Genomic DNA, 26,066 nt, shown 5'->3' with positions numbered 1-26,066 from the left:
GATAATCTAAGATCTGAGCGGATTTTCTCGCTTATTGTGCTTTTTACAAAGACAATTTTCTTAAGATTAAATCATTCTGCCCTCACAGCAGCCCTCTTTCACGACGGAGCAGCAGAGAGTCTTTACAAAAGAGCAAAAGTTCAGCGCCAGCCCTCATCTGACAGGAAATAACTTGACGAATGACCAAGATCATAACTATCTTTAGAAAATGCATGACTTCTCTTTAAAAGGACATTGGTGCAGCAGAAATGGGCCCTTTTGAATGAGATTTGGGAGATGAGTGTGAGAAACAGCTAATTAATGTCCTTAATTGTCGCCCGCCGGAGTCAGAGCGGCGGAGATGCAGGTTAATCAATAGTAGTGTTAGCTCTGCAACAAAACTTTAGGCATTCTGCTGAAGCCTCATGCTTTGCAGATGCAGTAAAGTACATGCATAAAATCCTGAAGTACCTTCCATCAAGCTGTCAGCAGATAAGATGCAGAAGAATGATGAATTACAGACGATCGGATAAAGTCAAGGCTAAGTCATTGCTGCTTACATCCACTTCTTTCTTCCAGTGTCCTTCATGTGCGTCGGTGCACGCCTTCTTCTGGCCCTTAGCATCTGCTCACCATGCTTTGCTGCAGTGGGTAGCATAGGATTCTTCCAGTCTGTGAAAGGACAGAGTTTCACCGCATCGTTTCTCTAAAAAAAAAAGGCAGTCTTCTGTCAGATTGAGGAGATTCTTGTTGGATCACAGAAAACACTTTTCTTTAAGTCTCCAGAGAATCATGGTTCAAAGTCCAGCCAGCCCGGCCCTTCATGTCGCCTAAAATTCTCAGCTACTATCAACACAGAGAAATGGCACAAGAAAATGGCATTTTTACCCCTCCTGTTTCTCACATTATTTTTCAGATTAGAATCTGATAAAGATGTTTTTTTTAGGGCCGTAAAAACATGAGTCCTTCTGTCCTTAACAGTGCTGCTGTTGTGTGTTTTTGTGTTGGCTGCTGCAGGAACAATAGATGATATTCTTCATACAGAAACATTTTAAGTGTGCATTTCTGGAGGTATTGACTATTGGCTTCAAATTTTTATAATCTTTACTAAGAATAGCGTGCCGTCTGCTGCAGCTGTTTTCCTGAGACTCCTGCTAAGACAGAAGTCTGATGTTTACAGGGGAACAGGGGAATGTCGTGTTCTGAATCTGTACTGCCTGTCCAAAAAAACGTTTTTTTTAAAACTTGTCCTGTCCAAAACTGAGCAAACAAAAAAGAGCAGAAGGCCTTTTGTGTTGGACAGATTTTACTATTGCACTAAGGGGTTATGCATCTTCTGCTAGCTAATGTGTATTTGTTTACACACCTCTCTCTCTCTCTCTCTCTCTGTTAAATATTTTCTGTTATTTGTAATTTTTGTTTAAGAAAGTAAACAGAAAAAAGAAAAAAAAAAAAAGATTTTAATCAGAAGTTTAAAAAAAAGCACATTCATCTTTGCAAAAGTTCGGATGTTGTTTGTTTTCGTGTGTGAAACTGTCATGCTGCCGAGGATGACGTCATTATCGAGTCGTCTTACTTACTGGTAGGAAAATGAGCTGTGAAAATAACTAATATTTCATGAAACAAATAGTTCTTTACTAGGGCTGGGTATTACCAATAATTTCCAGAATAAATTCGATTTACGATTTTACAATTCTGCCTCTCCTGGAGGGCTTTTCAGTTTGGTCACTAGGTGGCTATAGCATTACACTTGACTTTATTCCAGAAGATTCGAACACAAATGCTTACTTTAAAAAAAAGTGTTTCCTTAAAAGAGTTTGGAAATTTCCTGCCTGTGAGTATATAAGCTGTTCATTTAATCAGCAATCTATGTTTAGGTCAAACAAGAGTTAGCATTAGCCGTCCTATGGGAAATTCCATATACATTAGCATCAAGCTAGCAGACTTTGGCTTTGCTGCCGTTATGTGTTAGGTCACTGGAACAATTATTAATTTATTAAGCTCGGATTGATTCAGATATTTAAATCAATCGATTTTATCAACCCAGCCCTATTCTTTAGTGTGTCAAAGGTAATATATGATCATATATTGCTCAATTAAATTATTATACCACCTTATTTGTTTACATTTACTTGTTTTTATTATATTCTATTTTACTTTTATGATAACAAGCTGCTATGGTAACACACAAATTTCCCACATGTGGGATCAATAAAGTAATTTTGATTTTGATTCTAATATATATGGATATAGTTCACTCTGAAAGGCTGAAGAAAAGCATGATATAGACCCTTTAAATGTTAAATTTCAAAGAAGAAAGCTTTGGGATTTAGTGATCTGGTTTGTTTGTTTGCAGATATAAAAGTGACTCCTGGTTCAAGGGTCAGATCGATTCAGGAGGTTTTGATAGTTGCCTTTAACGGCTTTCACTGCCAAAGACTCCTAATGAGTGATCTGAGATGAGGATGATCCTGATGGTTTTATCTGTCCACGGCCCTCAGTAGATCCAAACAAAACGATTCAAACAAAATGCATGATTGAAATGCCACGTTCGCAATGGGAGCTGGGAAGCAGTGAAACCACGAGCTTCAGAGTGAGATGTGAAGTGGAACAGAAGGGCTTCTCTCCAAGCTAGACCCAGCTCCCCTCCCATGCAGAGGAGGGGAGGAGGCATGGCTCCGCTTATTGGCTATGAAGTACTTGCTCTCTCTCTGTCACAGAGCGGAGAGCGTTTGAGTAGGGAGGGAGTCCTTGGTCGAATGCGGAGAAACACTGCTGCTTCACTTTAAGCTCCATGTCTGTATTCTTGTTGTTGTCACTGGCGCTCCAGCTAAGCGAGCTGGATCCGACTGACTCCTGACTACATCCAGTTTTCCCCGCTGCCCCCCACCTCCGCTCCTCCTCACCCACCGAGGGAGCTCCCAGCGGCCCAGCGATGATGAGGGAGGAGGGCCTGCTATGCCGTCGCCGCTTCTCCACGTGCGGCGGGACGGCGTCGGTTCGACCTCCGCATCCGGATGGACGCAAGCTCATCCGCAATGCCTCCTTCGGGGGCTATAACGAGCTGTCGCCCATCTCCCTGCCAGGTGGGTGCAGAGCAGCCTTCAACCAGACAGGTACGGATCCGTGAGGTGTAGTTAGCGTCCTCCTCCTCTTCCCTCTGGGACTTCCGGATGTGTGGTAGTTCCTGCTGCAGGTCTCACACTCAGCTGCTTCCTCACAAGGACTCGGAGGGAACATTTTAGCAGATTTTTAGATTTCAGAGCTTGAATTTGGTATTGCAGATTATTAAAGAAAATGTTCATGTCAACACAGATGTTTAAAGTAGAACCAGGTGACCATGGCAGTGTGAATGGGTTATTTTGAAAGCGGCATCAAACAGACTTGTCCTTTGCTCAGGACCACAGCTGCTTGTTGCTTCACAGATCTGGATAAAAACCTGGAGAACCGGGTTCGGGCGTCGCATAGTCGGTGTAATTGGAAGGGTGGGAAATGTTACAGAACTTTAGCTTCTTCTCCAGCACGACTTGTTTTATAAGGTGAAGAAAGTTTAAGGGTCCATCAGAAACTGCTGTTGGGGGAAGAGTGGACCAGCTGTCACACTGTTCAGCACCTGAACCTGCAGCTTTTGCATATTCCCTCTGCCTCAGTGATGCAGAAGGATTTCTGTCATTTTCTAAGTGCTCTGAATGTGCAGAACATTAGGGATTAAATCAGCGCAATGCTCATTTGTGGACTGCTGATCTTCTGAAAGGTCACGTACCTGCATCTGCTCCTCTGCTGAGCTGGTCCCCTGCTCCACCTCTGGTCATGACTATTTTTAACTTCTATTAACCCCCTTTGTGTTGGGGGCACTAAACAAAGTTCAAGCCTCAGAGCTTTAGCTCAGCATCAGGTGTGCCTCCGTCCTCCTCCTTTTGTTCCAGTCACCCGTTTTAATGTGTTATTTAATGCAGTTTTACTCCCAACATGAACAATGTTATTATGGAAAAGGTCTTCTGGTTCTTTGGACTGACTTTACTTGTTAAAAAATTCTACATTTGATCTGAAATTCTTCTTTCCATCTTGGCTTATTGCCATCCAGCGAATTCTCTACGTCACAACTACAGGCTTTTTAAACTGTATTTTGTCATCTGCTCCTGATTCACAACAATTTGAATAAAGAAATACTCGGAAATGCAATTTCAAGCTTTATTCTCTTTATATACGTGCTCCATGATCAGAACAATGCTACAAGATCATGTTAAAAACACCAAAAACACAATTTTCATTGGAGTGGATCTTAAAATGTGTGCGTGGTCTGCAGGCTTCTCCTCTCTGCCTCCATTTTGTTTCCCTGTGCATCAAAAGTTATGATTTAAAGAAGCTTTTAGGTAAAAATCAAGATTTGACTGACATTTTTCAGGGTAGCTTTGATTTCTCATACTGAGGTCATCTTGTGAATTCTGAGAAGTCTGACACAAACCTGCATCAAGGAGTTTGTGTGCTTCAAAGTGCAAACATGATTGATGTCCTTCACAGAGAAGATTCAAACCTTCACCAACAGTGAGGAACAGTAGTGTTCAAATGAATTGATGGTGTATATTTGATATTTTTTCTGTGCTGCTCCAACAGGAGATTTGAAAAATACCAGTATATAAATAAAACTGTTTTTGTGTCAAACCTGAGGAGGTGAAACAGTGACAGCACACCATAGTAGTCACAGAACCCTTTAGTTTATGGTTTGCTTTGTTTTATCTCTTTAGTGAAGGGAATGTACAGCAACTTCTGCTTGCTTTGTTTTATTTTGAAAGTTAGAGTGATAGTAATAGGAGTCATGGGAATGCTCCTGCAGTTTGTGCTGGTGTGGGACTCTAAATGTTGAAGGTGTTGATCCTGACGGAACATTTTCTTCATCCTACAGAAATATCACAGATAGAACTGTGACTCAGAAGCAGAGGGAAACCTCGAGACACAGATGAGATGCTTTCTCCTAATAAATCTCAGCTTTTTAGTTTTGAGTATGAAATGAAGATGTGTCCCACGGAGCGAGCACAAGGCAGAATATTTTGCTAAAGCGACACTGGAGCCTTTGCTGAGGCGATTAGAGAGGCTGAAGCTGCGGTCTTGTGGTTCCTAATGAAATGAGCGAGGTCAGCATGACATGGTGTTACAGCCAGACAAGTGTCAGATACACAAACCCGATTGGACCTGCTCTTGAGCAGCGTCATCAGACCAACTCCCAGCTTTTTCATTACTCTGCTGATTAAAGCTATGAAGAAGAGCGTGGTGTCATCTCACCGTTTCCTTCATCTTCACAACAGCTCCTCCTACATCAAGCTGAGCTTTTTCCTTCATGATGTTTGCAGTTCTTGGCTCTCCTGTTGCCATGGCAGCCCCATATTTCCCACAAAATCCTGCATCATGATGTGGAGCGTGAGCTTGTGTGAGTCTCTTTCACCTCCTGAACCTTGAAAAGGCTGGGGTGAGTTGTTGGTTTCTACCAATATCATCTCATTCGTGCAGCTTCGGTGAACACGAACATCTTCACTTTATCAATTTTATATATAAATACAGACATAATATGATGCTATTACATTATATTTTTTGACAACACTGGAATGTGTTTTTCTGTTTTCTTTGCACTTTTGCTGTGCTTCAGCATAGGACTTATCCCGTTTCTGATCCTTTCAGATCATCATGGGTCAGTCTGCAGTGTGACACAAACACATGAATTTAATTAGTCCTTAGGAAAGCAGGACTGTGTGTTGTTAACCTCACATTGACACTGAAACAATCCCTGACTCTGGAGAAAATGGGCAGGACCAGCAGTGTGTCCTCAGGCCCAGTTCTTGACAGATTTATCTCCAAAAATATCACAAACACAATTAAAAGTAAAGCCACCTGGTTTGTTAACTGTCTATGGCACACAGTCGGACAAACGTGAATTCATTTGTCTGATTTCTCCAGGTGTCCACTGTACCTGCATTTTCCAGCTAGGAAAAGACAACCTGTAGAAGGAAGCTTTAGCTTTAGTTTTAACGGCGACAGTGTGCTGTCTAACGAAGACCCTCGGATGGATCCTTGAGTGATTTCAAAGGTTCCTGTCATGTCACCATAACATTTACGTAGGAACACTGAAGGACCTGTCTCACAGCAGTGAAGCAGAAATGCTCATTTTAGCTTCAGATATCAAGAAATTCAGGCCAAGATAGAGAGGTGTGCAGTTGTTCTTAACAAAAACTAGAACGAACAGTGAACAAAGCCTTGCAGCATCACGTAACAAAAGGTTCCTCTGCGGTTGTACCATCAGACAACCACGTACAGAATCAAAGCAGCCTTAAGTTAGAGGTTTCTGCTGCTGAAAACCTACAGATGTGCTGCACATCCTTAAGAAACAAAAAAGCCAACAAAAAAATAAAAACAAATATTGAAAGCCTCAAGGGAAACGGCATTCCTTGGAAAAAAAAAAAGATAACTGGCTCGTTTATTTGTCGTGTATAAACATGTTAAAATGTGTCCAGAAAAAGCGTATTAAAGCAGGCTTAAAACCAGTAAACTGTAAAAAGACGGCTACAGCTTACCATCAGCTACAGGAGTAGGCCGTCAGCCCACCTATGGCATAGAACGCCTTCTTCATCCTCATCACCAGAGAAAAGTCTGTTTGCAGGTCAGGAATACAGCATAAATGGAATTATTGGGCTGAGTTGTTAGAACCTACCTGTAAATCACTGTTTCGCTCACCGGCAGAAGTCTTTTTTAAAGATCCATTCTGATGAAATTGGCAGTTTTCTTATGATTTAGGACACATCTTAAGAAAATTAAGCTTAAAATTGCATTTCTGAGTATTTCTTTATTCGCTGTGAATCAGGGGCAGACTATAAAATGCTGTTTAAAAAAGTTTGTAGTGATGTGGAAGCTACAATTGGTGGGCCACATCCTCCCTGCTCTGCACCATTCTGATGCATCCACCTGCAGGCAAATAAATCCATGAACGTCTTTGTTTTCCTCGTCTGAGCTGGAATCTGGATCTAAACTGTACAGCTTGATAGCTCTGATATTGCTCTATGCTTTTGTTGCCCCTCTAATGTTATTTTGGTGGTGTGAGGGGCTGTAAGCTAGCGGGAGATAGTGTAAATGGGGCCTGATGGGAAATGAGTGCCGGTTACTCCGTGCTAACAGTCCCACAACTCAGACGTAAATTCCTCATGAACTACTGCTGACACAGGTTTTATAATTTTGGCTAAAAACGACATAATCATGATTTAAAGACTAATGGTAATGCTTTGAAAACAGATCAGTAGAGGATCTATGTGAGACTAAGGTGGGACTTTAACTACAGTTACCACGCCCAAAAACACACAATTAATTCAACACTCGCATTACCTCACACAGCATGAAGAAATCTGCATGATGTTTCCTTTTTCTTTCTCTAAACTGAAGTTTCGACTTGATTGAGATAATTTAGTCTTTTCAAACCACATTGTCTTCTTCTTTTTGCTCATTTCTACTTTGGTTTTGAGAAATCCCAAAGCGGAATTTACAGTTCTTTCTTTACGTAGAAATGACTTGGTGTTATTACAATAGACAACAGTTTAAATGTCAGTCATTAGTCAGCCAACATAATTGATAATGTTTTGTAAGAAATTGCGTTGATGGGTTGGTTTAGGTAGTTTTGTCGTGTTTACAGCCTGAACAACCATTAACTAATTTCATTTAAGTGGAATATTTTTCTTTTTTTTTAATGCTTGATAGTTTTGCCTAACACAAAGAGATGCCTTCAGGGTAAAAATGGTTTAATGCTGTGGGACGGCATTAAACCAGAGGACGGTTCTTCCAAGGCTCTGGCGTGTCTTTTGTCTTCATCCGAGGATCTTTTATTGGAGTTTCTGCAGGTTTGACTTGAGGGGGGGGGGGGGGTTCATCAGCTACAAAACATGTTTTAGAGGAAGCTTCTACAAAGAAGGAATCGGGGCCCATAAAAAGCTGTTCAATGAAAAATGCAGCCATTAGCCAATGCTGGCGGACAGCTTTTTTACTAAAACAAAGGAAAGCATGGGCCTCGTCTGACCGGCTTCTGTGTAGAAATCAACATCTGCAGCGGCTTCTTCCTCCCCCCAGCTGACACGGCCTGTGCTTTACAGACAGAAGCCATCAAATATTTACTGACTCTGGCTCATTAAATCTCCCACAGCCACTGAGATCTCAGAAGGGAATCGTCCGGTTGGATCTCAGTAATTAGACAGAAAGTGAAAACCTTCTTCTTTACTTTGGATGACATAATAACCCTACATGCATCTGAGCAGCTGTTGCGTGATTGGCTGTTGGATTCACTTCCCCATCATTCCCACTTATTCCTTCACGGTCTGGCTCTGCTGGAGGTCTTTTCCATCTTCCAGGAAGACCATTCTCTTCACAAATCCTCATGCTCAATAGAGAGTACACACCAAGATTTTTCATTCTGATCTCTTGACTGACACTGTTAAAATAAAGTTATTGTAATTTAGCTCTATTTTATGGGCAAAATGGGACTAAAATGCAATATAAAAAATCCATTTATTCTTGATTTTTGTGGAGTTTCTATCTTCTACAATAAATCAGATGATTTTGGTTACTAGTATATATATATTTTTCCTTTTTAATCAGTTGAGCGAACTGAACCAAATAGAACTTGACCGTCCAGAGACAGCTCGAACACAGCACCTGCACGCGGTCCATATGAGTGTCCGCTCACACAACAGCTGTCATCCTGCAGGCGTCACTCATTCCAGTTTCTAGGAGGCAGTTGCATTTGCTGTGTTGAATTCAATTCAATTTTATTTGTATAGCCCAAATTCCCACAGATTCCTGTGGATAAAACGTTTTTTTTTGTGTTTTATTTGCTCTACAATCCTGTTTTTCTGCTCATTGTATCTTGTTTTTTGTTACTTTGTTGTTTGTGTTCATGTGAGAAACTTTTTAGGATTTTATTTTAGTTTTTTTTTCTTTTTTGGTTGTTCTGAGGGATTTCTTGTAGAACAGTTAGTAGTCTTAACTAGAACAGGTTCCCAGATCTCTGTGCTCAGCCTTTACCTGCATGTAGCATCACATTCATAACCCCCAGAGTGTCTGGTGTTACTGCAGCTTCTGCTGGAGCTCGGACTCTGATGTTGGACCTGACGGTCTTGTTTGCAGTCCTTTCTCTGATTCTGTGGAGATTGAGTTCAGAATCTGAGCAGACCAGTCAAACCTGTGAACACCAAACTCACATCCATGACACCCCACCCCCACCCCCCCACACACACACACGCACAAATCCACACACACACACGATAACCTTCAAACTTATACCAATCCAGTCACACAAGCTCCGTTGAGGAGCATTTCACACTTTAGATGAGGTACTGCAAAATATTTAATAAACTGTTTACAAAGTTAATTAATACATTTGTTAAGCTTATAAGCAGTTTAGTAATATGGACATTTGTCTTCAATGGTCTAACTTTAGATGTTAAAGAATCCTATTAACACTTTCAGGTATTTGCAAGACATCTATAATGCTAATAAATATCGTACTAGCACCTTACACATAATGCCTATTCATTTGTTGAGTTAGTTAATAAAACATATAAAGCTTATTAACACTTAGGCTTGTGTGAGGCATCTATAATGCTTATAAATGTCTTACTAGAACCCCAAAAAATAATACTTCTTAATTTGTTAACAAAGGTTGTTCATAAATCTTATTACGTTTATTAACACTGACAAATTTGTTAGGTATCTATAAACCCAATAAATGTATCATCAGCATCTTGTAATCATCCTAATAGAAATGCTTGTAAATGTGATAACTAAGTAATTTAATAAACCTTATTAAACTTACTGTACCAATAAATGTCTTACTAACACCCTAAAAATTTTAATGCTTGTTAATGCATTAACAAAGCTTGTTAAGGAATCTTAATATAAAGTGTTACCAATTACATTAGTTTTCTGCAACATAATTGTTGGGATCTTTATGATGCATTGAGGGATTTTTTTTTTCATTTGATTTGAACATCAGTGCCACCGTGGTTAATCCTTTGATGTCAATGTTAATAATGTCGCAGTGACACCTAAATAACACGGGCTTTTTGACATACCGTAAATCTTCAACATCAACATGATCAACGTGAATCATCTTCTGACCAATAGATTCACTGAGTAACAGCTGTTTATTTTCTGATTTTGGCTTTTTGGAACCAGGAGGTACTTCCCATTTGGAATGCTAGGGGGGGAGGAGTCACTCAGTCCAATTCTCAGATACAGTCAATGATCAGATATCTTCATGGCTGAGCTGCTGTTCTTTTTTATCTCTTCCAATTCCTCTGAAACCACCAACATTTTAGCAGCGAGAAGATCTCACTAGTGGATTTGTTGCCGAGGCACCAGCAGACAGGAGTGTTTGGAGAAGCAGTGTGCTCAGGGAAGAGACTGGAACCTTCCTTCATTCCTTATACTGTACTGTGAATATGGTATTAAGCTGTATATGCAGTTTTTCAGTTCCCTTCACAATACTACCGTATGTCCCTATGCACAGTGTGTAACGAGAATGTGATAGAGGTTTTGCGGAACCGTTCGGTTGCTTCTGCAAAACCCATTAATTTCTGATAATAGACACCTCGTCATAAATTTACCTGCTTATACCATGGTCACTTATGAAAGAAGTAAACATAAATCAAAAATTAGTACTTGAATATTGTTATTTTTACAGACTATTTGCTACGCGGTGTGACTCATCATCTGAAGCTCAGCAGTTCTCATGTTCATGATGACCTCAGCAGTGCCACATCCTCACAGGGGGGTTCTGTGTTTGCAGGTTTCGAGAGAGGGAAGGAGGACCTCTTGCCTCTGCCTTTGAAGGAAGACTCAAATTCCATCTCCAAGAGCAAGGTTGGATTTCTCCACCCTCTCTCTTATTCAGTGCACTCAAGGTTGATCTGTCAAAGTCCACATCTAGTGTCTCTGAAGTGTCAAATGTAGGCGTTCAGCTCCCCCGAATCGCAGCACAGACGTTTTTAATCCTTAAGGGTTTACCTGAAACATCGGTGGTCCTCATCTTTTCAATAATGAAAAGTTTTTGAGCCAGAAAATTGTAACAGTGATGATATTGGAGAGAACAAGGCTCTGGCAGAGACCTTCTCTGCAGAGGAACAAGCAGCTTTATTCAAGTGAATATAATCAGATTAAGAGATTGTAGAAATGTTGCAGGTGTCAAAGACTGATGTTATCAAAGGTGAGCAGAGTCCAACTTTGAACTCTTCTTTTTTCTCGGCTGGAAGTCTGAAACAAAGCTGTACAATGGCTCAGACAAGGATGTGCCGGGATCTGGAGGAAAGCTCACCAAAAAGGAGTCCCTCAAGGTAACGGAGCTTAAAGCTGCTTAGCTCATTTCTATCCGGATGCTAAACCGCAGTCAGGATTAATGAGACGTTAAAAATACTTGTGCTGTCACTTACGTGGATCACTGTAGCCTGTTGATGGTTTTACGTCAAGTATTTTTAGAAATGCTAACCAGGCCTCAGAAGGCGTTGTAGTGATTCTGGAGTTTGATCAGATCATCAGATCTTTTGCATGACCCCCCCAACCACCACCACCTTGTGCTGCGTGCAGGTGCAAAAGAAGAACTACAGGGAAGAAAAAAAGAGAGCCACCAAAGAGCTTCTGAGCACCATCACAGATCCCTCTGTCATCGTCATGGCCGACTGGCTGAAGGTGGGTAGGTCCGCTGGGTCCATCACACTTCACCAAACCATGGTCTTTGGATGAAGCTCCTTTGTGAAGCACTTGAGCTCTGTCTGCAGATCCGGGGCACTCTGAAGTCTTGGACCAAGTTGTGGTGCGTGCTGAAACCCGGTGTCCTTCTCATCTATAAAACCCACAAAAACGGTCAGTGGGTGGGGACGGTGCTGCTGAACGCCTGCGAGCTGATCGAGCGGCCCTCCAAGAAGGACGGCTTCTGCTTTAAGCTCTTCCACCCACTGGAGCAATCCATCTGGGCCGTGAAGGTCAGAACGAGCCACTTTGACCACCAGAAAGGGGGGTTTTGACATGTAGACTTTTAAAAGAATGAATAAAAAAAATTAAGAATTTACTAAGAAAAAATGTGTTTTATGAAACCACAGTTTACTTTTGCTGAGCGACAAAAGATTTTGATTCAAACAGAATATGAATGTTAGAAATATGTTTGAATGATAAAGTTTATTTGTCTAATGATTTGCTTCTTTGCTATCTTTCTCTCTAAAATTATCTTTTCCTGATTTCAGCTAAATATACAAAAACACCTGGATATGGTTTTTAGCGTTACAGTACATTCTAACATTCTTTGGGTGAAAACAGTTTAAAGTATTTAAAAGAATCTGAGAAATTACGCAGAGCTAAACCAGTGAGGATTGAAATGATTCACAAAAAGGAAAAACTGAATGAGGTCTTACAGAATTGTTGGGTCAAAACAACCTGCAACCTCCAACCTCCAACAAGAATTTGCTTTGGTCTGTAATGTTCACCTTAGAAACACAAATTATGAGAGACAGAATGGAAAAAAGAATCCAGGAAATCACATTGTTTGAGTTTTTTTTCTGTTCTTTTTTAAAATAATTTATTCATAAAAAAAGATCAAAAATCTGTGTTTGGTCAATAACAAAAGTTTACTTTAATGGTTTGTAATGTAACCCAAGTTTCATTGCCAGAGGTCAAAGGTTTCCTGTCAGTTTTCAGCAGGTCTGCATTGTAGCTGCTATTTTGGTCTATTCCTCCATGCAGATCTTCTCAAGAGATGTGATGTTTTGGGGCTGTTACTGGAAACCAGACTTTTAATGTTCTGGGTTAGACATGTCCTGGCTTAAACATGGGAACCCTTGGAGAACTGCAGGATTAGATTCCATGATTATGTCATGTGTCACTATAGTAACCTTTGTTACTGTGGTCCCAGCTGTCTTCAGGTCACGAACCAGTTCTTCTGTGTAGTTCTGGTCATTTGAACCCACTATGTGAGATCTTTCATGGAACTCCAGGCGGAGAAAGATTGTCTGTGATCATCGTACTTTTTTTTTTTTTTTTTGATCTTTCATTTTCTAATTGATGCCCCAACAGTTTATTTCATCTCATCAAACTGCTTTCTTATTGCTGATTGGTTCCTCCCAGTCTGGTTAAGGGGGAAAATCTTGTCCCTGGTGTCCTTTGAGAGCTATTTGGTCATGGTGGAGATGTTTCAGTCTGACTGTTTAAGGGTGTGGACAGGTGTCTTTTATATGGAAAACCAGTTCAAACAGGTGACATTATAACAGGTAACCAGTGGAGGAGAGAAGAGCTGCTCAAAGAAGTATAACAGAATTCTTTTTTGTTTGTTGGTTATACAAAAGAAACTTTAAAAATCAAACAAAATGATTTGCTGGATTATTTTTTACTTTCTACTGTATCTCTTGGAGTTTAAATGTTCCTATGCTGAACATTACAGATCAAACTCTGCTTTCCTAAAGTGAAATTCATTTTAGCTCCATTTTAAAACCAGAATAAGTATGATTGCATGACTTCCTCTCTCTTGCAAAGCTGTTCATTTACTTTGTTTAGAATGCTATGGAGGAGATCTTCTTTCATACATGGCTGCTGTTGCATGGAAAAAGTCTATCGAATGTCATTGGTTATGATAAGCAGAACAGTTGTTTCTGCACACAGCTAAATGTGAAAAAAGGAACTAAATAATTCAAACAGATGGTGTCCATTTAATATTATCCTTTGTTCCCTTCTATGAGAACAATGAAGCAGATGTTGGCATTGACTGGATAATTTAAAAGGTAGCTCTTCAAAATGCAGCACAGAGAGTGAATAGGATTCATCCATGCAGCCTTTTAGCAGCAGATGTGTACCACTCAGTCCTCCTTAAATGTCCACTTGAGCCGGAGGTTCATCTTCGTTGTTACAAGTGTTTTTGAGAAGGCCTCCATTATGTCTTGCTGCTTTCTCTGCCATGAATATGCAAATGTGAGCTTGTGCATAGTTGCTTAAATGGAAAAATATCATTGTTTTGTTTTTTAAGTTCCACATTAATATTATTTCTTAGGTTATCAAACAGTACAAAGAGACATTAAAATAATTAATATACAGTACAGACCAAAAGTTTGGACACACCTTCTCATTCAAAAGAGTTTTCTTTATTTTCTTGACTATAAAAATTGTAGATTCACACTGAAGGCATCAAAACTATGTATTAACACATGTGGAATTATATACATAACAAAAAAGTGTTAAACTACTGCAAATATGTCATATTCTAGGTTTCTTCATAGTAGCCACCTTTTGCTTTGATTACTGCTTTGCACACTCTTGGCATTCTCTTGACTTTTGGTCTGTACTGCATACATTATTTGATTAAAGATTAATATATAAAAAAGTCTAGATATATTTTCTGATATTTTGTTTAAACTCTCAAAGGAAAAATTGGTGGACTCAATGGTGGGTTTTTGATTTTTTCTTTGCTCTGTAATGTCTTCAGGGTCCTAAAGGGGAAGCAGTGGGCTCAATCACACAACCGTTACCCAGCAGCCACCTCATCTTCAGAGCTGCCTCAGAGTCTGACGGTGAGACGCTTGCTTCGGTTCCCACAGACATCACTCCTTTAGCTGAACATGTCTTTAGAGCAGTTACTCCAATTTTTGAAGAAGAACTCCAGTTTAAGGCGGTGGTGAGGCTCATTTCTGGAGAAGAGTCTGCGTCATGAGGATGGGGAGAGGCACTTACTGGATGCTGCTCCTTCATATCACCAAAGCAAAGGAGATAATTGATTATTTAGGAGCCAAAAAACGATCTAGTCAGTCCACCAAAAAGGAACGAGGTGGTGTTCTGCTAAAGTCCACAGGACTGAAGGTGATGGGAATGTGGGAGGGCTGCTGAAGTCTGGACCTCCAGTAGGAGTATCTGCTGTGGTCGTGTAGTGTGTAGTGTAGTGTGTGTGTGCATGTTTTACAGCAACTCTTCAGGCTCCCTTTCCTGGACAGTCTGTACAGAGAATGTAAAGAAAGCCAAGAACGTCTTCAAGAACCTTTCACAGTGAAGCTAACACACTCTGACCGTTTCCTGCTGTAGGCAGATAAAGCGGAACAAATAAACAGATGGATGGAGTCAAGGCTTTAATCCTTTGGGGTTTTTTTTAATGCTTTTGAAAAATTATGAAAAAAATGGGACTTTCTTGTTTCTTCTTGGTGTACATTTAGGAGCTCCTCTGTCTCTATCCATGGTTACTGAAAACAGTCGAGCAGAGCCCCTGCCTGACATCTTCCATTAACCTTCCATGTTTTGCTCAGTTTGGTGGTGTCGGTCACCTTACAGGATCAATGCTTTACCGCTTTGATTCCAGGGCGGTGCTGGATGGATGCCTTAGAGCTGGCCCTGAAGTGCTCCAGCCTACTGAAGAGGACCATGATCCGTGAGGGGAAGGAGGACATGAGTGCGGTATCCACCAGCGGAGAGCACTCCATTAACTTCTACAGCCTCCTCAGAGCCCACAACCTCCATGGTTTCCAGTGAGAGCTGTGGTACACTGCCACCATGAGGTGAGTCAGTGGAAAATCTCTTTGAACTCTCTTCATCCTCTGTGCCTTCATCAGGTTCAATGACAGTGACCACCTGAAAGACCCAGACCTTTACTCCGACAAGTCAGACCGAGAGGGGGAGCCGGACCACGAGGAGTCTGACCCCGAGGGCTTGGAAGAGAGCGACAGTGACACTTCAGAGCGTCAGGATGACTCTTACATCGACTTGGATGCAAATGAGCATCTGCTGGAAACCCTCTACCAGGAGCAGTCCCACGAGGAGCTGGGGGAGGTACTGCTTACTGCTTTGTTCCACCTGTAGAGGAACCCAATCATCACGAGAAAAGGGTGTCACATGATTTCTGATGTTATTTTTATGTGTAAAGAGAAACAAATTATCGTTCAAAGGCATCGCTATAGGGTTCCTCATATAATGAAGAGAGATCTGCATTTTTCTTTGTTGCTGCTCTCACAGGGACTGTCTTTGATCACAGCTCTGGTGGTGGTGGTGGGGGGGGGGGGGGGGGGTGCTGCAGGCGTGAACATGCACAGTTTCAGCAGAAGATGTGACAAAAAAAAGGGAAAGATTTAAACAGGTTTTTCTGCAAAATGTTGGGTTTTCTGTCTGCCCCTGCAGGCGGGCGAAGCTGCTCAGACAGAGACCGTATCGGAGGAGAACAAATCCCTGATCTGGACCCTGCTGAAGCAGGTCCGGCCAGGCATGGACCTGTCCAAGGTGGTTTTGCCCACTTTCATCCTGGAGCCGCGGTCCTTCCTGGACAAGCTGTCCGACTACTACTACCACGCAGACTTCCTGTCGGAGTAAGACTCTCACATCATTCTGTTTCTTTCTTCCTTCCTTCCTGAGCGCAGCTGCATCGGAGTTTTGGACCTCTCGTCTTAAACCAGTGACTTCATAGATCTGTTGGGAGCTAAAAACATAAGCGATCCCACTGCACACATCGAAGACTTTGTCATGAATGCACAGGAACATTAGAAAAATGGTTAAAATGCTATAATGGTCTGACTCAGGTTTATTCACAATTGCTCAGAAAGGGGATGTCTAAACAAAACTTTAGAACAGAATACACCAGCAGAACGTATAGCTTTTCCTGCGATGTTTTTGCCACAACTGTGCATCCATCCCTGGAGGTGGATGTGGATCCGGTTTATTAGTTTTGGTGAAAACATTCCCGGTTTGTTCCTTTTCATTACTTGTGCGCAGTGGATTTGTGAGCGCTTTGCTGAGAACTCACTTAACACCTTTACTGACACAAACCGAAAACACATTAGCTTTTGGATGGAAGATACTTTGATGTGCCAGCTGGTTGGATGGATTCTTGTTGTATAGTCTGAGCAAATTCAGTGAAACATGTTTAGTGTTTTCTGATCTTAAAGTTTGATAACAGATGGTCTGTGGGAATTCAGCAGGTCACAGAATTGTTTTTTCCTAAAACACGTCAGTAGCTGCGTTTACATGGACAAAAGTAATCAGAAGGAAAATGCATCTTGTAAACACGCCGTTGGGAATACTCTGCCCCGATCAGACTCGTTCGGATCACAATTTCTTTCCGATCGAGATAGGTGGGTTATGCTGATTGTTGATCCGGTCGTGTTGCATGTAAACAGTTCGTTCCGATCGTTTGTCACTACTGCTCTGGTTTACGTCACGCATGAACGGTGTTTCGCTCCAGAGAGCAGGACCGACCAACTGCTCCGCGCGAGTGAACAGTGTCTGTGAGGAGAGCAGCCAAAGTTATAGCTTTGCATTTCCTGACAGGGGGGTGGTGCTTTGTTACGTGCTTGTTACGGGTGCTTTGTTAGGCTTCTGTCCCCAAACTGTTCAAACGTGGATTTGTGTTTCCAGTCGTGTCCCGACAAAATATGGCTGATGTTATTCACACATTTTTACGTGCAGCCAAGATGCAGATTGCAGCATTTCCCGCATGGATTTTGTGTTCATCAAACAAGGCTAATGTTGTTAGCGCGTGTTTGCCTTCTCCTAACCCTGGCTTCTTCCAGCTCCGTTGTTCCACACAAAAAAAGCACTGACCACACGGATTAAAAATAAAATGATGAGCGAACAGGCGCTTCATAATATTTATAACATTAATAAAAGCATGTTTAGAAGATCATCTCGTTTATTACAGAGCTGCCGCATAAAACACTACTGCGCATGCCCAAATGATTTATTCCGACCGAAAGTGTGACCATGTGGAACGTTTGTTATAATCGGAAAAAGTTTTTCTTGGCCCATCTACACGGTTGAATTCTAATCCGACCACTGATATGATCAATATATTTTGCCCACGTAACCGCGGCAAATGTTTTTGTTGCCTCACACTTCTGCTTCAACGTAAATCCACAATTTTTCTTTCATGTGAAAATCTTTTCCTCCAGGCTCTCTGGAATCTGCTGTTGGGTTGTGTTGCTGTGTTTTTGTCTCGCTGCTTTAGGAAAGCTGCTGATGAAAGGCAGAGATCACAGACAATATCTTTTCCAAGAGAGAAGAAAGAAAGCATTTCTTTCACCCCCTCTTTTCTCAGCAAAGGACCCCCCCCCCCCCTTCCCATCTCTTGTCAGAGTTTTGGTAGCACTTGTCAGCTTTTGTTATCGGCTGATGTCCCTCGTGGCGGACTCTGCAGCATGGGGTCACACTTTTAGCACCTGGAGGTTAGAGCCAGTCCTCCTGAGGAACATCGGTCTGACTGAAGTTATCTTTTTCAGAGCCGCGGTTGAAGAGAATGCCTACAACCGGTTGAAGAAGGTGGTGAAGTGGTACATCTCCGGGTTTTATAAGAAGCCAAAGGTGAGTTTAGCTCATTCCCTAATTCCTGGTTTTCTGTTCACTGCGAGCTGACATGAACGCAAGCCTCCACCCACAGGGACTGAAGAAGCCCTACAACCCCATCATCGGAGAGACTTTCCGCTGCCTGTGGCTCCATCAAAACACCAACAGCAAGACCTTCTACATTGCAGAGCAGGTAAGGGCCTCAGCTTTTCTGTGTGCCAAAGGAAGGTTCCACAGCTGTCATAGTGACCTTCTCCTCTCCGCAGGTGTCCCATCATCCACCTGTGTCAGCCTTCTATGTCAGCAACAGAAAAGACGGCTTTTGCCTGAGCGGCAGTATCCTCGCCAAGTCCAAGTTCTACGGTACGCAGTGGAATCCCAGTGTTGTCAGTGTCAGCTGTGGTCACTGTCGGCATTGGAAGGAGAAGATAAGAATCTTTAGAGAAGAGCTGGTCCAGCTGGTCGACTGACACGAGTCGTCAAACACTAACAAGAAGAAGCAGAGTGTCTGTTCACAGCAGGCGTGAAGTCAGGGCTGCAGATCAGTAACTCCAAAATGCAGCTTTTGCTGCATCATGACTCATCTTGGTGTGGTTTAACCCTTTAACTCCAGAGCTTTAAGCTCTGTGTAATGTGATCAAACTTTGTCCCAAAAATACATCTGGATGCTGCATTTTGGACCAGCTGCAGCCTGGCCATTGAATCCTTTGGTAACTCAGCATATGAAGAGCTTCAATAATTTAGTCTGGACAACACGAAGCATTGGGTGACAATTTCACTATTGGTTTTTGATATGAAAGACACTAGCCAGACGTTGCATCTGAAAAAAGCAGGACCTGGTCACAGCGTTTATTTTGAGGTCGAACTCCAAAGTTTAACACCCAGGTTTGTGACCACAGACTGTTCAAAAGGGGAAAGAGAGATGAGATCAAGACCATGATCTCTTCAACTGCTAGGGGTAAACACCATTACCCCAGTTTTGCTTTCATCTAGGCCAAGAAAGTTAGCCGACATCCATGACATAACTTCAATAGGACAGTGGATTTTTGTGATAATTGTGCGGTCGGGACGTAAATTTGGCAGTCAGTAACACTTGGATGAGTGAGAGTCCATTCTAACACAGAAAGGGCCCTCATTCATCCAAGCATGCAGATGAGCAACATTAGCTCACAACAGTTAGTTGTGAAGAGGACAGTACAATCCTGATCTTCTGAGCTCTTCACACCAAAATCTAAGCAGTTCAGATTGGATTCTGCAGTTGATCAGCTCCATCAGAGTTCTTCTCTTCAGTTTATGTTACATGTGGAGTGATGAGGCTTCGGTTTCATTCTGACATGGTCATGGTGCTGAGTCATGTTCCAGGCTGAAGGTGCTAAGAGGGTCTATCTGTCTAGGGAACTCTCTGTCAGCCATACTGGATGGAGAAGCTCGCCTGACCTTTCTGAACCGGGGGGAGGACTACGTGATGAACATGCCCTACGCTCACTGCAAAGGTGCAGCTGTTTCCAGCCCCCTGCACTCACTCGGCTGGAAGCCTATTTTCTAACGCCTGGTTTTCCGTCAGGCATCCTTTACGGAACCATGACTCTGGAGCTGGGGGGGCAGATCACCATAGCCTGTGAAAAAACTGGCTACAGCGCTCAGCTGGAGTTCAAGCTGAAGGTAGGATAAGCCTCTCTGCATCAGCTGGAAAACAGATGAAGGGAGGGGACTCCTTTAACCAGAGTTCGTGCAGTCATGAAAAACATGGAAAGATTTTGGAAATTGAAAATGAAAAACGTGGAAAGGTTTTGAAAATTGAAAATGCAATTTGCAGGGCCTTGAAAAGTTTGTAAAAAAAACAAAATCTGTAAATCTTTGGAAAATTCATGAAATTGTAATCTTTTGGGAGCAAATATCATACAAAAAAAGTTTAATATGAGACTCAAATTTAAATTGTGGCAGAAATTCTACCTCCTGCTTTCAGTGATTGGAGTTTACGTTGCCGTCAAGCAGTTTGAGTTGCTGTCAGTTCAGCACTTGGTGCTTTCAGCTTGCTATTGTGAAATGCCAGGAAATGTAGCGTTAATGATAAGTGGCCTTTCAAGAAGTATCAACTGTGGCTACTGAAAGACCCTGAAACGCATTTTGCACCAGAAACTTGCAAAATGCAGACTTTGCTAAAAGTCTTTCGACATCAGCAGCATGAGAGGAAGTGTGGCTGGTGAGAAACACTGACAGCTGTCGAATATTGCAGAAGCCAGGCAGTCAGACGGTACCTTTGCATTCATTAAAAAGTAAAAAATGGGGGATCTTCGTTCTAATATTTTTGAAGAACTGGAAAAGCAAAGAACTCCAAACATGGTGGGCTCTAACCTCATCTGTTCATGAAAACTAGAAGATGAGTTGCAAGTCAAAGTTGAAAAGCCACAAAGTGTCAACGATCAATCAGTTTGTGTTCGTCATCATATCACCAGTCTGTTTGGTTCTTCTACTGATTTTATCCACAAACATTACAGAAAAAACTTTGAAGAAGTACCAAATATTGACCAGTATGAACTGTTTATTTATTTGTATTTATTTTGTTTGTGAGTCAATGCTGACAACAATATCGGACAGAAAGCACCTAAGTCTGTGGGTGACCTGCTCGACGCTCAAATTTGGAGTGTAGTCAACGTTGTCAACTTCACTATAATTTTTTCTGATTTTGCTGTAACTTTTTCCAGAATTAGCTTTAATATTTTTAGGACCGCAATAGTTGTAGTGCTAAAGCGAGGAGATAAGGACGTGTCTAAAACTTGCATAACTCAAACACGCTGGTTCACTCTAAGAAAGAGGAATGATGAGGGGTTTGTGTGGAATTTATTTTAACAATACTGTAATGAGCACTTGTGATGTTTTTGAGGGTATTTATGGGCAGTAACTGAGAAACTGGTATTGCTTGTCTGGGTTCTTTTCTTTTACTTTACTGACGGTCCCTGCCTGTGGAGTAATATTTCTGCCACCACGTTGCACACAAAACTTTCTAAGTTGAACACAAAACTTTCTAAGATTTTTGCTCAAAAAATTTTTTTTTTGCTTTCAAAAACTTTTTTTTGCTTTCAAAAACTTTTTTGCGTTTGCAAAACACATTTTTCGCGTGCGTTGTCTCAAATCTCGCTTTTGTCTTCTCTTTGATTTTTGCTGACTACTTTGAGCGCGACTTAGTGTGATATGACTGCCACTGACATCGCCAAAAAGAAATTTGCATGCGTTGTGTGTCATCTTACTTTTTTCCTATCTTTGCTGAGTTAAGTTTCGGTTTGACGTGACCAACCTGCCATCAAACAGCTGCTGATTGGTCCAGATTCTAACCAATCAAGTGTCTCTGTCTCATATTGACGGTGCGCTGAGCCAGACATGGACTTTAGACTTTGTGTCGGTTCTGTTCGTAGAGGGTTCTGCCGTTTTCAACGATTGTAGACCGTTTCTCTGAGAGTAAAACCCAGAAGGAGCAGCAAAGCAGCTAAAATCAAACAGAGTTTAGTATTTATTCATGTCAGTGTAGTGATGAACGTGTTTGAAATGTCTGCAGCAGAAAAAAACGTCCGAGCTCTGACTCTATCCAGCAGGGAAGCAACACTTTTTAAGATTTGTATCTGAACTATTGTTTTATTTTGGTAAAAAATGATTGAAATATTAAGAGAAAATAGCATTTTTTTATGAATAATATTTTTTAACTTTGGACAAATGCTCACAAGTTCTAAAACAGAAATGATAATAAAAGTCAAAAAATGCCTCTTCTGTGTTATATACATTGAGTCTACTGTGGTGAGCCATCATTCTTCTGCTTATCATTGCTGTTCATCTGATCCCAAACACGTGTGCAGCATTAAATAATATGTGCTTTGAATCTTTTATTGTTTTGTTTTAACAAACAGACCTTAAAGAAAATCACACTTTTCACTAATAATTTGCTCTGCAGGATTCACATATCACACACAGGCCTGTTGATTTAATGTCAGCAGATAAACATGACAGTTTCAGGAGATCCTCAGCCATAAATTCAAAAATCTGACTTAATAAAAATGAACTAATGCTGAAAAAAGAAAGTATGAATTATTTTTAAAATTATATTTAAAAAAATGAAAACGTCTTCATCCAAAAATACAAAAATGAGGGTAAAAGAGCTGGTTCAGCCTCTGAGCCTCCGCAGCAGACACCATGTTAGATTCATATGGCGATTTGATTGGTTAGAATCTGGACCAATCAGCAGCTGTTTGATGGCAGCTTGGTTACGTCAAACCGAAACTTAACTCAGCAAATATAAGAAAAAAGTAAGATGACACACAACGCATGCGAATTTCTTTTTGGCGATGCCAGTGGCAGTCATATCACGCTAAAGGCCCGTACACACCGGGACGAATATTCGCCAGGCGTTATTCGCCAGCGTTTTTCGCCACGTTTTTTGTGTTCACACCCAGGCGATTTTCGCTGACGATGAGTGGAGTGAACATGCAATTTCATTCCCTGACATTAGATGGCGCTTAATGTAAAACAGAAATACTCCTGTACACAAGGTGGCGCTGCGCAACTTTACGCTTCTGAAAGTCGCTTTTCACTCAGAAGAAGAGAGCAAGTATTTACACGCTTGTCAGAATCAAACAAAGAAAACATGAATATTTCAAGCACCAGTAGCTCCAACTGGTGCTTGGTTCGGGGATATTTTAGAATGTCCGTCATTATTGCTTCGCGGCTGTGTGTAGACGCTACTTGGCGTCTATCTTCTTCGCTGGTATGTGTGCTCAGCAAGGCAGTTTTGTGTTTGAGCGCCCCCAAGTTGTGTTTTACTGTAACTTCAGAAGCTCCAGACACGTGAGCAAAAGCGCCATTCTCATTGGTCGAGTAGATTTCGACGCGATGCGTCGAAAAAAAAAAACGAACCCGAGGCGTTTTTTTTTTTTGACGCTTTGGCGCGTGGCGTTTTTTTCGCGTCGGTGTGCACACTCTAATTGGTGCCCTTTGTTTAGTCACGAGGCGTTAAACGTCGGCGAAAATCGCCGGCGAAATTCGTCCCGGTGTGAACAGGCCTTCAGTCGCGCTCAAAGTAGTCAGCAAAATCAAAGATAGGACAAAAGCGAGATTTGACACAACGCACGCGAAAAAATGTGTTTTGCAAACGCAAAAAACGTTTTTGAAAGCAAAAAAAAACTATTTTTGAGCAAAAAACTTAGAAAGTTTTGTGTTCAACGTGGTGGCAGAAATATCACTCCATACCTGCCTGCCTCTGGAGCTTCACATCAAAGTAAACTCTGGCTGGAACTCGTTTTCTGCATCACCACAGACAAAAATAAACAGTTCATCCTGGTCAATAGAACTACATCCAAGGAAGAACAGACTGGTAATATGGTAACGAACACATAAATAAACCAGATCATGTCTATTAAACTGACACTTTGTAGCTTTTCATCTTTGAATTGCAGCTCATCTTATAGTTTTCATGAGCAGATGAGGTTAGTCTATAGTTCTTTGCTTTTGTAGTTTACTGATTCTTGAGAGTTGGAACATAACACGTCTTATATAAAAAGTAAATTTTATTAATAAAAATTATTCATTTCAAATGGATTGGATCTATAAGAATTGTGAATACTGATGTTATGTTTTAGCCTAGATAATTACTTAATTTGCCACTTAATTTGCTCAAATGAATGACTTGTGATCAGGCGCCCAATGTTATTATGCTTGTCCTCAGTATTAGTCACAATAGTCACCAGCATTGAAAAACATTAAGTCTTTACAATTGTGCAAACATTTATATCAATTTTAAGCTGGTGGTTAAAAATGTATAAAATAATAAATATCATGAAAAACGAAACAATTTTTGAACAGTAAATAGAACAGATTAAGTTTTTCTGAAAGTTTTTTGTCCTGACTCAACAATCAAAGAGTTCTAAAAAATATTAGAAAAAACTAGGATCACGAAAAAAAATGAGAACAAAGATCACCCATGTTTTTTGTTTTGTTGTTTTAATTGAATGCTGGACGCTTGAAGCTTTCATACGTTACTGCAGTTTCCTCCACACCAACAGAAACAGCCGTTGATACGGTGGCTGCAATTGTAATGGCAAGGCAGACAAACTTGGATGAATTAATGTGTCTTGGTTTGATTTAGCAGCACCGACTACATTGGTCTGATTGAAATGTGTTTTCTTGGTTTTGGAAATTCTGTGAAAGGTTATGGAAAAGTTGTGGAAACCATTGCTAAAAAAGTGTACAAACCCTGTTTAACTCATCAGAAATAAAAACTCTATTTATCTCCTGTACACCCCCCACCACCATTCCACTCCTGCCCCCACCAAAACTATTCCTGATTCCCATCATCCTCTCTGTCCCTTCTCAAACTGTAGCGGCAGGTATGTTAAATCTCCAGCTGTTGTCCAAAGCAGACTGGTTTGTGTCCATCAGAGGATCCCCCCCTCTCACACACCCACACATATTTACTTCATGATAGCTACTGCGGTTTGAAGCGCATTAACAGGCTTCAGCAGCGTCCCACCTTCCTTTATAAAAATCTATTTACTTTGAACAAACCAGTAGAAGCAAAGAAACCCCGACTTTTATTCTGAAATGGCTGAGAAAAGAAGTGTAAAAATATTTTTTCTTCTTCTTTACCGTTTCTGGCTCTTTCTGTTGCTCTCCTGGTATTTTTCCTCCCTGCTTTTACACCTCTTCTAATATCCTTCAACTTCCGTCCCTGTTTCCTCTTCCTCCTCTCCTTTTCCCGTCTGCTCTTTCCCTCAGCCGTTTCTGGGAAGCAGTGACTGTGTCAATCAGATCTCCGGGAAGATAAAGCTCGGAAAGGAAGTGCTGGCGACTCTGGAAGGACACTGGGTAAGAAGAACTGCTCACGTGGTTTTCATCCAGCACTGCAGTCAGGATTAGTGAAATACATCATCTGATCTCAGTGTTTAGTCTGAAAAACAATATGTAAAATATGAACTAATGGATGCTCTTTCAAAATAAGGTCATATTTCAGTCCATTTTCAAAAAGAGTACAAATATAAAATGACTAGTTCATGAAAAGATATTATAAATATTTATATTTCTGCTGTAAAAGTGGAAACATTTATGTTGTTTAAGAAAGAACTGAACCAGCAAAAAGAAAAACATGTTGGGAAAAATTTCCCCAATAGTTTTTAAAAACTGTAAATTGAAGTCGCTAGGTAATAAAATCTTTTGACTGGAAAAACGGGGACAAAAGTACCCGGTCAGACAGAAAACGAAGCTTCCAACAACGTTTAAACCGGCATACGTCCACTTTTCCAGCTGTATCTGCAGATGTAGGTTTGCCCAATAACAAAAAAAAAAGTATAAATATTTCAAAAACAACTGCCTTCAGCCTATCATCCTTACGATAAAGTACAGCCAACCGATCATCCTCTGATACCTTAGTCACTGTATGTGACTAACTTAAACGCCACGGTTAGGATAAATAATTTTTTTGAGTTCAGTCAACTTAAAAATAACACGTAGTTATCAGACAGTTATTTTACTTTCATTCAAATTTATTCAATTGAGTAGGTGTAACCTTTGTGCTCCTGTTAGATTGGCAGCGCAAGGAATTGTGGGATACCATTCCCTTTGCCTGTCAGGACGGATTTAGGTTTAAGTGTGGGTTCTTGACCAAATGTATTTAGTTGTTCAGCTGATTTACTGTGTTTTGCCGAGTTATTTATCCTGCTATGTTTAATTCTTTCTGCACAATTAGTAAGTGAGTGAGAGGGAGGGAATGATGAGTTTGTTTAGCACTACTA

The 26,066-nt window shown here is 41.0% G+C and overlaps 1 protein-coding gene across 9 annotated transcripts in view; it reads left to right on the top strand.

Moving 5' to 3' along the window:
• osbpl8 (oxysterol binding protein like 8) overlaps nt 1-26,066 on the top strand; it is a 101,426-nt gene that overhangs the window by 61,760 nt on the left and 13,600 nt on the right. For 5 of the 9 annotated variants that reach the window (XM_023952607.1, XM_023952604.1, XM_023952605.1 and 2 more), the window contains 15 exons: nt 10,796-10,869; nt 11,259-11,339; nt 11,590-11,691; nt 11,781-11,984; nt 14,468-14,552; nt 15,329-15,494; nt 15,579-15,795; nt 16,141-16,325; nt 18,231-18,312; nt 18,389-18,487; nt 18,561-18,657; nt 19,689-19,787; nt 19,859-19,956; nt 24,660-24,665; nt 25,054-25,143. In XM_023952607.1, the coding sequence (XP_023808375.1) occupies nt 10,796-10,869; nt 11,259-11,339; nt 11,590-11,691; nt 11,781-11,984; nt 14,468-14,552; nt 15,329-15,494; nt 15,579-15,795; nt 16,141-16,325; nt 18,231-18,312; nt 18,389-18,487; nt 18,561-18,657; nt 19,689-19,787; nt 19,859-19,956; nt 24,660-24,665; nt 25,054-25,143 (1,685 nt within the window). Of the gene's footprint in view, nt 1-2,809; nt 3,066-10,795; nt 10,870-11,258; nt 11,340-11,589; nt 11,692-11,780; nt 11,985-14,467; nt 14,553-15,328; nt 15,495-15,578; nt 15,796-16,140; nt 16,326-18,230; nt 18,313-18,388; nt 18,488-18,560; nt 18,658-19,688; nt 19,788-19,858; nt 19,957-24,659; nt 24,666-25,053; nt 25,144-26,066 lie in introns of those variants that run through there. The other 4 variants (XM_023952609.1, XM_023952606.1, XM_023952610.1 and 1 more) reach the window with 3 other exon arrangements.

Source organism: Oryzias latipes, chromosome 23 (assembly GCF_002234675.1).
Source record: "Oryzias latipes chromosome 23, ASM223467v1".
Taxonomy (NCBI): Eukaryota; Metazoa; Chordata; class Actinopteri; order Beloniformes; family Adrianichthyidae; genus Oryzias; species Oryzias latipes.
Note: the sequence above shows the minus strand (reverse complement) of the source record. Positions and strands in the feature narration are given on the sequence as shown.